The sequence below is a fragment of the Dysidea avara genome, chromosome 8, assembly GCF_963678975.1.
Source record: "Dysidea avara chromosome 8, odDysAvar1.4, whole genome shotgun sequence".
NCBI classification, from domain to species: domain Eukaryota; kingdom Metazoa; phylum Porifera; class Demospongiae; order Dictyoceratida; family Dysideidae; genus Dysidea; species Dysidea avara.
This window is the reverse complement of record NC_089279.1, coordinates 5,272,398-5,286,240: the sequence shown is the minus strand read 5'-3', so window position 1 is coordinate 5,286,240 and position 13,843 is coordinate 5,272,398. Positions and strand designations below refer to the sequence as shown.

At 37.6% G+C, this 13,843-nt stretch overlaps 2 protein-coding genes across 2 annotated transcripts in view; one reads left to right on the top strand and one right to left on the bottom strand.

Annotated features, from left to right (window-relative positions):
* The window catches only part of LOC136265148 (tonsoku-like protein), a 13,816-nt gene extending 8,000 nt beyond the window's left edge, over nt 1-5,816 (top strand). The window contains exons 13-14 of the mRNA XM_066059957.1: nt 3,329-3,492; nt 5,597-5,816. Of these exons, the coding sequence (XP_065916029.1) occupies nt 3,329-3,492; nt 5,597-5,767 (335 nt within the window). The 3' untranslated portion in view covers nt 5,768-5,816. The remainder of the gene's footprint in view (nt 1-3,328; nt 3,493-5,596) is intronic.
* On the bottom strand, nt 5,657-13,843 carry LOC136265151 (protein phosphatase 1 regulatory inhibitor subunit 16B-like). Its single transcript, XM_066059961.1, has 9 exons — nt 13,476-13,843; nt 13,348-13,418; nt 11,751-12,003; nt 11,562-11,686; nt 11,381-11,506; nt 6,633-6,708; nt 6,447-6,576; nt 6,281-6,380; nt 5,657-6,234 (listed from the first exon to the last, which is right to left on the bottom strand). The coding sequence occupies exons 1-9, from the start codon at nt 13,735-13,737 to the stop codon at nt 5,827-5,829; spliced, it is 1,551 nt and encodes a 516-aa protein (XP_065916033.1). The 5' UTR covers nt 13,738-13,843; the 3' UTR covers nt 5,657-5,826.

Sequence of the window (13,843 nt, the reverse complement as noted above, 5' to 3'; positions counted from 1 at the left end):
TGCGATAATTTTGTCGATATTGTTATCGTATCGATTTTTGATACTGCTTTAGCAGATTTCGATATTTATTGAAAAGGTAATATTTTGTGATAATTATCGAAATATCGAAGACTATTTCGATAAATCTACATCATTTAGTGTGTGATTGCACAATCACGCTAGAAATGAGGGTTGGTTCTGTACTATCTAGCCATTTTAAAAACTTGTCTATTTTCTAGGCTTATTATTAGTTTTATGCAATAGTTTTAGTGTGTAAATTGTATTTCAAGCATATTTATAAATATCGGCCGCCCACGCAATTACACCACCCATACAATTAAAAATTATCAAAAATCGAATCGAAATTTCGATATTTACCCCAATATCGTATCGATATTGTATCGAAATAAAAATCCTGATATCGCACACCACTACTTGGGAGTATTGGTTAGGTATAAAGTCAAGCCCATAAGTGCCTTCAGTGTGACCCTAAAAGCTTCTTATAGGTTGCTATGAAATTCTAATTTAGTGGAGTTTGTTACTGATTCAGTCTTGACTAACCAGTGGTGGGTTTCTGTGGTTTTGACAAAATAACCTTTACCCAGCTCAGTAGTGGCAATCCAGCTTGGTTTATTAATACTGTATTGACGCCTATATACCACTGTAGTTCTGTAGTATGCATGTTAACTAACATCCATTTTAACTATTAAACCTTTACTTTTCACCTCCCCACTGCAATGAATAACGATCTAGATACTCTAATGAAACAATCAAAGCTCCAGCTTAGTCTCATTTGCTTCTTTTACAAAACATTGTTAGTCTAAACCCAACCTCTGAGCTTCTAAATTATTGATTTTTTTGGGCCATGCTTTTTTCTATAGCTACTATATTAATTGTCAGAAATTCCTTTTCAAAATCGTCACTACTAACTGATGCCTTAAGACAAGCATAACTCAATAATGGCTAAAGTTTTATGGGCTCAATTTTTAATGTTAGATGTTGCTTCCATCCAACAGTGTCTTCTGGAAATGCACCCATCATGGACTCACCTTTGTTCTCTTTTGTGTCCCTTTCTTTGTGTTTGCAGCAGAAGTGTTGGTTCATGGCTAGCTCGTGAATGGCTTCATATGTTGTCGTATCACATAAGAACAAGTGGAAATAATACATAATGCTTGCACCAAGCCTCCAATAGTCAAAGTAATTCTAGGCTAGCTACTAATTTTATTATGTGTAAGGCTTTGTAACAGGCAGAGCATAGATGCTGTATACTGTACAATCCTTGAGCTGGCTACCTGTCTTGCATGGTAGAGTCTGACCCACTTTATAGAATGTCCAACTGGATTATGTAATGGATCATAAGTTTGTATGGAAGTGTATTAACTTATTCCTACTGCAGCTCAGCTTCTTTTGTGTGAGCCACACCCACTTATCAGGATTGTGTGTTTCTGTCTCTAAGCATACATGGAGCCCCACCCATTTACCAATGGGTGTGCATAAATCCGCTGTCTGCTAGCTTACGTGGAGTCATGCCACTACTCTAGTATGAATTCTTCCAGTCTTGCAGCAGGCAGCTATTGTCATGAGACACACACTCAATTGCATGCATGAAGCCACACTAATTTATTAGCAACACAAGGTATGAAAATAAATATTAAAATTGGTGGTTTGATGATCCAAATTTGGTTTATTTCCAAATTTGTTGATATATGGCATTATGGAGGTTTGTTTTTATTGTGGCCTTAACTCAGGAGGTTTGACTGTAGTTGCATTATTTTGGAATGCTATCACACTTAAACTGGAATTATAAGAAATGCTATATTATATTTATGGGCTTCTAATTGTAGACATCAGAGTCAATTATTACTGCCTGACATAGGCCATTTGTCAGGCAAATATCATGCATGGCCGACCACAATGGAACCTGCCTGACAAAATATCAGATCAAAATACAAGGAAATAGTCCAAGGTTGTATAGCATTTTTAGTGCATAAGTAAATAGTAAACACAATAATGATTGTACCATTATACATACTAAAGTTAAGTAAATCTATTTATGTATTCCCTGAATGCCAAATTTTGTAAAGCAGCAGTGTATTAATGTCAGGTAATGCTTTAGTTTGCCTGACATTTTCACTGGGGTTTAAAAAAAATTATAATTGTCTCTGGACATGCTTATGTCCAGTCTCTCGCACTCCGTGTGGGTGGGTGATAGTCACAATGTATGGTACAGTAAGTGTACATGATACCTGATTTACGAGGATTATTTGACAGGATTAAATCCCAGTGTGTAGGAGTTAGTTATCACCCAGTTAGTTATCACCAGGTGATAACTAACTTATCAAGCTGTGGTGAAGCCACTCAAACTGCATCATAACAACAGCGTGATACTGTTGCTAATGAAGCAAATAGCCATATATGGAAAGGGTATAGCAAGTAACCCACCAGTGAAGCACCTGCACTTGCTCAATAAAATAGTTAATGTGTGGGGAGTATGTTTACAGGTGTGTCCTTTTGTACAACCCAGTCTTTTGACAAAATTGATAATAATAATAATACACAGTGTTGTGATGGTTAAACAAAATGAGTTGTTATATTCTGTGTTGGCCGTTATATTCTGTGTTGGCCGTTATGCTGTGTTAAAGCTTGTCCTTCTGACAATTTGTATGATCATTTATTGTATGGTGTGTAGTTGTGTTGTTGTGTTGTGCATAGTATATTTGTACTGGTGTGTGTCTCAGTATGTAACTGTCTGTATACTCTGGAATGGAAAATGGCCTTGGCCGAATTCTATAGTTAAAACAGATAAATCAATTATCAAATCAGTGTACACTGGGTGAGAACCAACTTTTCTGGTCCTCTCGGAGCAGTCCTCACCAATTTCCATCTTTATAATCCTCACGATGCCACTCCACTAACCCTATATAGCTAAAGGAGAGTCATACATGAACACTACTGCTTTGTAAAATCATCCATCACTGTAGTTTATAATCAGTAGCCTCTCTCTAGTAGCTAAATCTCTACACAATTTGGAAGAAATTTTTGTGCACACTAACAGCAACCGTCAGGAACTCACTTTAATATCCATAAACTCCCACACACTCCCTTGCACTGGGCTATAAAATAGTATACTCTGATAATATCATTGTTATTATGTTCATAACAGGATATAACTATAACTTAGTGGGCTAAACTTCCATCAACTACATATATAGACATGAAAATGACAACCACCTCACACGCTTTACAATTTTAATGTGTGTATTGAGATGAAAATAAGCATGGTCTTGAGACTAAAAGGGTCTAGACGCTGTCCACCCAACATGCTTTATATGCTTTCTCTTGTTTGTAGAGATGAAGAAGTTGCGCCACTTGGATATAAGTTACAATCTTCTAAATAGTGCCCTCCAACATGTTCCCATAGCAATACATCTCAACTACATCAACCTATCGGCCACTGTCTCACATGATCCGTCACCGATTGTGTCTCTGCTGAAGTGTAAACTACAAAATCACGTAAGCCTTAGTGTATTGTACCATGTACCCCTCTTTAAGGACCTTTGTATCCCTCTTTAATGACCCTTGTATCCCTCTTTAAGGACCCTTGTATCCCTCTTTAAGGACCTTTGTATCCCTCTTTAAGGACCTTTGTATCCCTCTTTAAGGACCCTTGTATCCCTCTTTAATGACCCTTGTATCCCTCTTTAAGGACCTTTGTATCCCTCTTTAAGGACCTTTGTATCCCTCTTTAAGGACCTTTGTATCCCTCTTTAATGACCCTTGTATCCCTCTTTAATGACCCTTGTATCCCTCTTTAATGACCCTTGTATCCCTCTTTAAGGACTCTTGTATTGTGTATAAAAGGCCAAATCCAGTTTTACATGTATTACACCTTAAAATTAAGAATACTTTGTTACAAATGACAAAAATCAATTCCTCAGTGATGTGTAATAAAAGGGTGTGTTATGGACAGTGGTTGAAATTGCCTCCAATCAAAACAAGCATGTGTGATTGGTTCTGTTAGTTTGAATCTGTTTTGTTTACTTTGTTTACAGTCACAAGAAGTATGGATAACTCAGTGTTTGCTTTTTAACTAGGGACATCATACTTTATAGCGAGAATTTTCCCCGTCGAAATATGTAGCTCGATTAAAATGGCATTCTTGATGCATAAAAGATCCCAAATTTCCCCTTGCAATTTGAATGATGGTCATCTACAAAATGTTTCCCCCAAAGAATATCCTATTATAGTCCCCAATAATATCCTATTATAATTAGGTATATATGCAATGTGTTTGAGGTGGCTGAAAGAAGTGATACACATACCTACCAATTCACACATTAGGATATTTCCTTTTATAACATGTTGAACTGAATAGCCTTGGAGATCACATGATGTGTGTCCCACTTTTATTGTGCAACAACAAAAACAAATACTCTAATAGAGCAATCAATCACTCCTAAAATATGATACTTTCCAAAAGTTCTTCCAGACCCGACACAATGGCATCTATGTCTGTTGTAAGTTTCATTCCTGAAGTCTGTTATCCACTCTTTGGCTTGCCTTGCATAATATATTTTCACTAAAATGAAGTATGGATCCGAGCAATATTATGGCATTGCTACATTGGCATGTTATAACAATTATTGTGTTCAATGCCAAAGTAGCACATGGGTAACAAAAAAAAACTAAACAACTAGTATTATTACAATGAAGGCATTAGTGAAACAAGAAATGAATGATGGTATTGCAGCATAGCTCGGTGGCTGTTCTATTAGGGTAACTGCTGTATTAGAGTATCTTGAGTCAGCCTTTTACTTAAGTAGTCTTGCATGCCAGACAGTTTGTGTGGGAGTGGCAAATAAACCATCTGGCCACTGTTGCATGCTTTTCGTGAATATACTGGAATGCAATTAGATTACATCACTGTTTGTTTTGTGCCATGGATGATGTAATATTCGTGCCAGTCACGTCTGTGAGCAGTACTGAGGCTAAATTCTACTGGTGATGTATTTGAAACATTGTTGAAAGTCTTCCGCGACAATTCTGCCATTTCACAAATCCATGGCAAACCATACTCCTTCCTTTACCAATGCTTTTAAGAGCCCTGTACTGCAGGAACAAAGATCCTAATAAGCTTATGGCATTGTTAAACTTTCGTAAAAACAGTTTGTAATCTGGATTCATTCCTTTATTACACTAAGAATTTCAATAATTGGGTGTGCAACAGTGACCAATGGTTAATTTGTCTCCCCCACACAAACTGTCTAGTGCGTGAGACTAACCCATAACCAAGAGGCGTGGTCACTATTCTTTATTTTCATTGTAAAATGCAGCTAGACCAATAAGGGGGTGAGTTCATCATGTTCAAGTAAATAGATTAAGAGGTATGGTCTCCGTGCTCAGTTGTTATTAGATCATTAATACATGTATGGTCTCAAGCCTATTGTGGAGTACAGGTATCTGCCAGGCTTGTGAGTGTGGTCATCACACAGGCAAACTAAACTTTTCTTGCATAAGATGTCTCTAGGGTGGAAGGAGGCATTTTATGCAGCACTCATTATTTTAGAACCGATCCCTACTTATACAGTACAATTTTAACCTGTTGTTTTAATTACAGGCACACGTACAACAATTGATAGCACAAAGCTGTTACCTTGGCAATGCTCATGTGATGCAGTTCGTGGACACACTAAAAACTGTCAAATCTTTAACAACAATAGACCTGTACAATAACAATGTTACCATGGAAACTATCAACACATTATCCAATGTACATATTATACAATGAAAAAATATAATTAATTGTAATTAAAACATCACTACTATATTAAAATGAACATTTTGTAATTATAAGATAATACAACATTCCCTGTCTGTGTGTGCATTAGTTGTTGTTGTTGTTGTAGTGGTGGTTAATACAGGTGGGGTATAGTCGGTCTTCTTTAAGACACTCTTGGGTCGCTCACGATTGTCATCCTCACGATCAGGCGATCTTATTTTCACTTGGTCATCGTTGCTAGCTGGTGTGGGCTGAGTATCTGAAGTTACAGCTTCATCATTGTCTGCTTTATTGTCTTGTGCTGTTTGGTTTTCTTCTTCTGTTGTTGTTGTTTCTTCGGGGCTCTTTGGAGTTTGTTTGTCTTGCTCATCGTCGTCATCATCTAGTAGCATAGAACTAGTTATTTCTACCCCAGGACTTCCAGGGGCCTCAGCTGAGTCTTGTAGTACTTGGAGAGCTTGTTGTGAGCCTTCGTCCTGTAAGTGATTATATGATCAAAGGTGTTTGTGTTCATGCTGTTACCATTTGGGTCAAAGAGGCCCGTCGCATTTCAGCCTCCTTGTGAGAATCACTTCGCTGCATTCCATCTTTATCCCTTTGACTGGCACGTCTCACAGACATGCTGTAAACAGCAATCAACACAATTCAGTTCAACCAAGACACACCAATTCCCTCTCTCCTCCCTTACCTTCTTGTCTTCCTGTTGCTGGTTGCCGCCTCACTGTCAGCTTCCGTTAAAGCAGCTTCCAGTTCATCAGGATGAACACCAGATTGAAGATCAACCAAGAGTTGACGAATGTCAGGCAGTTCTGAGATAGCTACAGTGATTAGAACAGCTTACAGCAGTGGAGGGATGGTTTATGAAGTGGCATACCGAATGGTGTTTCATCACGGATGTTATGAATTGAGACATCTGCACCATGTTTGGCTAACATCAATATTGCCTTGGGCTGAAACAAACAATGTATACATAATATTATGTCCAAAACAAACAAGTTATGTAGCCAGCAAATATAGCAGCAACGTTAATTTATTATTATTTATAGGTCACATATACCTCATTAATAAGACCACCTCATTATACTCTTGTCAAGTGCTGTAGGTCCCAAATATAGTCAAGATGCACTTAATAGCTGATTATATTAGTTCAGGGGTAGTACATTTGACAAGACCAAACCACAATCTTCTCTTCTAGAACACACAAGTACGGAGCTCAGTCAGACTTTATAGCATGAAGCAAGATGATTGTCAGAAACCTTCGACAAATAACTTACTTCTGTTCTAACAAGTACTTCTGAAAATACTAATCGAAGTCAATCAAGCACTAGTAATATTTACATTCCATCAAATGTTTTGTACTACCATATTGGGATAGTGAGACCTGCTCGGAATTGGGGAGTAAATATTAGCTCCAGAAATAGTAACATGTTACTTCTTTTAACTCCCCTCCCCCTACCCCTTCCAACTAGTGTTTTGGGGTCATGGTGGCACTGGAAATAATGTGATAAAGAAAAAGCAACAAAGTGAGTTAGTTGGTATACAATGGTAAGGTAGTTGATAAAACAACAGTGAACGCACCCACACATTGCTGGGGCTGAGTTGACACTGCAGCCATTGTTTAGTGGAGAACAATGATTACCGTGTCCTCAAACATTACATTATTAACTTCCACATGCAAAAGAAACAAAACATTGCATAAAAATGTGGTTCCTCTGAACAAGAGTTTATAATTCAGTATTATGCTGAACATCCAGGTTTCTCTGTGTAGTCATATCAAAGGCAGCTAATGAAATACATTATAAATAGTCTTACTAGTTAGTGGTAACAAGTGTGGGTGGAAAACCTATCATAAAACAGTTCTTTGGCTGTTGTGTGATACAGAAATCACTCACAGTTAGAAGGCTTTAATCCTCAAATGACTAGTATTATACAATACGAGACAAAATGACATACTATATAGCGAGCTATTATAGCATCTGAAATTTCAACAGTTTGTTACAATAGCAACACAACAAGCACAGTGTCAATATGACACATGTGTGCCTACCAACACAAACCAGTTATTTCAGATTTGAATTGCAAGAGAAAAAAAAGCAGATTCTATTCATGTATGCCATCATGTTTCCCACCATTCAATCAGTTATCAGCTGTCTTTAGTACCAACGATGAAACTGGCCTGGAGAAAGCTTGAATGAAAGAAAGCTGACTGGTTAGCCTTAAGGCAAAATGGTTCAGGATAAATCGATAAATGAACCATGGTTTAAAATTACATGTAGTTATTCATATCTGTGCCCTTAACTTTTAACTCACAGGTTTATTTGGGCAGGGCACTTAGCATGTGACCTTTGAATATACTATAGTTTTATCAGGATGCTCATAAGCCTGAAACATATATATGTACTGGCTGTAGTTTTGTGTGCCAGTATCAAAATTGGCTCCATGACGACAAAAAGCGGCAAATACAAATCTACAAGTTCATGTACAACAATGCTAACAATAATATCTTGATGTTACATTACAACATTGTTATTACTGCTGAAATGTACTGTCAGCTATCATTGTAGCATCACTACTGCCACTACAAATAAGCTAAATAGGTCCTTAATATAATACCTGTATAGTAAAATCTGTTGAAAGATGGGTGTGTATCAGTTTATCGGATTAGTGAAAATATTATCAAAATGTTGCTTCAGTGCAACACTAATTACAGTGTAATAGCAGCAAATGACTAAACTTAAGTCTTGTTACAATACCAGCTACACGGTAACAAGTGATAATATTTAATCATCGGTTTGTCATCCGCTGATACTCACAATAGCAATACAGGCAGGCAGTATTATTACTTAACTAGATAAATGAATTAAATAATAGCTCAGAAAGTAAAGGTTATATTTATGTACTCTAGATAGTTACTCTACCAGCCACTTGAGGCTTGTAGGCTTAGAGAGATCCCACTGTAGTTTTGCCTTCCTGTGCACTCATGTGTTTCATTTTAGCTGCATCAAATTTCAACATGCTACAGATGGAAAAGCAGTTTTAATCACCTTTCACACGTATGGTTTGACAATGGAAGAAACCTAATTGTAACCATTAGTAAACACTGAAATACCCTTCCAATGGATGATGATGTTAATGAAACTCACAGTGTAACAAAAAGAGAACTGAATGTATATTGGCAAGAGTTTATAATGGTGTAGGGAGAGTGTTGAACTAAGCTATACACTGTGAAAAATGAGCCTGTAAAGCCCTATGGCATCATTCAAATGACTCGATGATTTGTGTTGATTGGTGACTAATAAGTGCAGTGGGCACACGCATACACGTTGAGAGACTGAAGCTACAGAGTTAAAGAACAGTGTACTCAAGAAAAGTATGGCACAATGCGCTGAGGAACTTAGTACAAAGAGAAAGACACAGCCAACTAACCTGGAAAGCCAGATATCAACTTTGCACATGACGTCTTAATACGAGATTTCATCATGGTCGCCATTCTTGAAACTGAGTGACACATCTAGATGTGGTTTTAGCCATAGGGATTCAATGCAGACCACCCGACCAAACTAAGAAGGTGTTAATCTGGGCAATCAACAGCGGTCAGATTTATGAAAGGACACAAAGATGTGTGGGCTACTTTACGGGCTCATTTTTCATTGAGTATAGCAAAGTTCGATACTCTCCCTATACCATTATAAACTCTTGACATTGGCTGGATGCATTATGACACTAAAATGTAAATCATTTTATTTGAAATCCTTCATCAACACCGCACCATAAATTCTGGTAATGTGATTGTGCAACAAAAGAGATGTTGTTGATGAATAGTTTACGAAAAACATCCCTTAACAATGGGTGTTTGTATGACTCAACTATTACTACAGCATGTATTGTCAACAAAGATTGCTTCTGTGAGCACAAAATGAGGTTCTTGGCCCCTCATTTGTGCCAGTACTCTTAACTATTAAGCTTGCTCTACTGATGTGGTGTGCCTTGTTCATTTTCGAAGCCGAGTCTGAGCAAATTAAACAAGGCAATCTACATCTGTATTATTAACACAAGGACACCATGGTACTCAATCATTTCTCACTGACACTCAACACTTGTGGTAGCTACAATTACATCCTAAACCACGATTAAATGTTCATATAACAAATTCAGTGTTGAAAAAAAAAGATTGCATAATGTAATCAGTAAAGTTTGGAGAAATTAAATTTAAGGAAAATCGCAAAAAATATTTTCCTGATAACTGTGAGTCGATACCAGCTGCACATGTGATAAATCTGCCAAACTGTTTAAATGTCACAGGATGGTAATTCAAAGTATTAATTATGAAACTATTAAATTTACTTTTCCTTCAAATGTAAATACTGTAGTAATCAACCCATGCCAATTGATTATGTGTATATAGTTCTGAAAAAGAACCAGTTGTCTAATCTCGGTGGAAGTTTGAAACTGTATACTGTTTTGTTGTGGGAAATTGCCGAGTACATGCTGTAGAATCTGCCGACCAGAAATCAGGAAACCTCACCAATAAGGACACCTTGATAATCAGGACACTTGTCCATGGTCCCATTTGTATTAGTGTACACACATTTAGACCCCTGAAATCAGGACACCTCACTAATAAGGACACCTTAACAATGTGGTTGACTTCAAGGAATATTCATTTAGCTGCACCCATAAATTTTTATGCAACATAAAATCACCCACTACCTAATGACATCATAACTAATGGAAACGTCAAATTTTGGCTGTATTCTTGGAAACAGGAAATTACAAATTCAACATGATGTAACATTACTACCAAGAGTTACTACACAAAACAACAGTTGGCCCAACTAGAAGCAGTTCCACAACTCACAACAATCATTTCCTATACTACTAAACATGATACAAGTTGTTGCTTGCTGCAACTAAAATACTTTATAACACAGACAGCCTACAAAACTTTAATAAATTTCAAAGGCTTTTTACCATAAACAGCCCACTAAGCAGTATACCTCACTACTATAAGACTTAACATGGAGGGCAAAAGTAAAAAGAAGAGTAACAATGTTTCATCCCAAGACCATTTATTGAGTGCTATACATGCTCAAAACTTTAAGAATATAATATTCTTCTATAGATTCACCATTCCTCTTGTCCAAGGGTGCCTTTGCTCTACTTACTGTTCTATATTTCCCGGTATATCTAACATGCCATTCTAAAACTACCCAGTAAGGCTGTGGTTGTTTCAACTACATATATGGCATTGTCCCTTGCCCATTTTTTTGCATTTTATATTCTGTAGCAATGTTTTAACTCATACATAACTAAAATCTTTCAAACTCTTATTCCATTAAAAATTTCCTGACAACATTTCGACTTTGTAATAATGTCGTAAGAAATTCACTTAAGTCTCCCACCAGCTATACACGTACATGAACAGTGTGTGTGTGTTTGTCTGTGTGTGCACGTGCGTGTGTGTGTGTCTGTCTGTCTGTCACAATGCATGTGTGATGATGTCACAAGTGGTTGAATAGTAAAGGAGGCCTAACCATACACACATGGTAGTATTCTGGTGACCATTTTTAGCTTGTACAAGCAGTAACAAAATAAGACAAACACAACAAGTATAGATTGTACCTGATTCCACAAAACAGCTGCATGTACTGGTGTCCATCCCTCGTTGTCTTGAATATTGAGATTGGCTTTATGATCAATTAAGAACTGTAATACTTCCAAGTAGCCATTAGCTGCCGCTATGTGTGCCTGTGATCACATAGTAATTTACCCTAGGGGATTCCACATGCTGTATGGTTCTTACTGCTGTGGTGCCATATTTGTCCTTGATGTCTAATGTTCTCTCTGACCGAACACTGTCCTTCAAATCTGCTAACATCGTCTTGGCAACGCTGGCACGGATGTATCCCAGGACATCCTCCGTGTAACCTATCAATGAGCTTGATCAAAGTGCGTCAAGAGGAAACAATAGATCAACACATCATCAACATACCGGCCTCGGTCATTTTCTGCTGTAATACATATCTGATGTCGCTATCAGCAGCTACGTCAATCGGCATCTTATCATCATGGTTGATGGCAACGAGGCTAGCTCCCTGATCAAGCAGGAAATTTATCATCTTAAGATTGCCACAGTTAGCAGCAGCGTGCAATGGTGTCCAACCCTCTATGTCCCGTGACTCAAGATCAGCTTTGAACTCCACAAGTAGAGCAGCCAGATCATCTGAGCCATCCTCAATACAACACTAGAATAACATACGAACTAGTTTGAATCAAAACTATCAAACCATTAAAGTGCGCCTAGGATGAAAGTATGTACCATATAGTACAAAAGGTCAGTGAAACTTGAAGTGAATTTACCACAAAAGGTTTCGGTTTGGCAAAATTTTTAGCTAAAATTTTTTTTGTGTTACATGGTCAAGATTAGGAATACTTGTCCTGTACTGCAGATTAGGTTGAAAACTAAAATGGGCTGTGTATATAAAACAAATGTCCAAAAAAATTGACCAAAATATAATTATCACCTAAAATTTGTTATAAGACAAACAAACCCAAAGTTTCAAGTGCTCGGCTCCACCTTGTGCAATACAATAGTTCCTTGTCCACTTCTTTCTGGCTGTCATAACAATGATTTAAATGGACAAGAAGCAATCTTCCCTAACAAGATTACAGACATAACATCTGATTGGGGGACTAATCACCCATATGATGTGATAGCCCCCTGGTGATTTCTCAGAATATTAGGGCAGAGATATGGATGGCTTCCGCTTCAACTATCGCACATTTAAAAATCTGTACAAGGGAAATGCTATTACAACTCACAAGGTCAAATATATGACTCACTCTTTAACAAAATAGCGTAAATGAAAACAGTTGTTACACTATGCTTTTGATGGGGCAAGAATGCTTCAAGTCAACCAATAGCAACTGTACTATGTGTTCAAAGTGACAGTCAACAAACTGAGCCAATTTAAGTGAAGAAGGCTGTTTTCTTAGGATGGTCAAAACCATCTAACTAATAGTGCATGAAATTCATATACTGAAATGAAATTTCGACAGAAGTCACTAGTCAATGTCAAAAATATGGCTGTGGTCGCAGATTGTGGGCTATTGGAATGAAATCCAATATTAATATTTTAGAATACAAACAGAAGCATACAGGAGAGTGTGTAGATAACATTTATATTGTTGTACTGTACATGTAGCTACAGTGGGTGATATGTATGAGGTCCCAATTTCTGTGCAATTTACGAATTGAAGCTAAAACTATCTGTTAAAAGGCTAAAATGCTTATGATTTTGAGTGAATAGTGTTTTACCAAAACGTTCTCGTTACATGCTATGGCCGGTACTTATTAAAGAGATGTATAGAATTTTGGAGAAATTCTTTGTGTCTCGCAGATTTAACAATCGTAAAAATTTAAGCAAGCCACAAGAAGCATGTATAACCAGCCCCACATTTACCCAACATATATGTATGGCTTCAACATTTTGTGCACAAATTGGTCAGACAAAACAGCTTGCAAAATATCCGCTGCTCGCCACACCCCCTACCCACCAAAACAATGACTACTTGATTACACAATTTACCATATGTAGCGACGACAAACCATCCGCATTGCTGATGTTTGGGTCCACTTCACTCTCCAAATAATACCTCACTAGAAGAGAAATAAGCTATAGAGCTAAGATGGTAGAGTAGAGAGAGGCTAGCGTACCTTCCTCAGCATCGTTTCTGTTAATTGCGTCCCTCAGCATTGCGTCTTCGTCAAAATTCACTAGGCGTTGCCTGGTAGAACGGCGAATGCTAGGATCGTTGATTACCACAGACTGGGCTACTGACTGGCGCAGGCCCCGTTCTGTCTCCTGCCATTTTTTAAGTTGTTTCTGCCTTCGTTTCTTGGCGTGCTTGAGTCGTTGCGCGTTACTCAGCTTCTCCAGTTTTGGCATCTCAGCGATAAGTTCTTCATGGCTGGCCATTTCGCTGGCTGGTCCCCTTCACTACAAGAGACTATTGGTCACACGAAAATCCTAGAGGGAAGCATTCTTCTTTAATAATAAACGGCAAGCCGTAAACTACCAAAGC

Excerpts from the sequence above, each read along its gene's own strand:
- LOC136265151 (XM_066059961.1), bottom strand. The coding sequence starts at position 13,737 with ATGGCCAGCCATGAAGAACTTATCGCTGAGATGCCAAAACTGGAGAAG. Across the intron at positions 11,687-11,750 it reads GCAGAAAATGACCGAGGCCG|GTTACACGGAGGATGTCCTG; the intron begins GTATGTTGATGA and ends GCTCATTGATAG. Across the intron at positions 6,709-11,380 it reads CAGCTGTTTTGTGGAATCAG|CCCAAGGCAATATTGATGTT; the intron begins GTACAATCTATA and ends TGTTTGTTTCAG.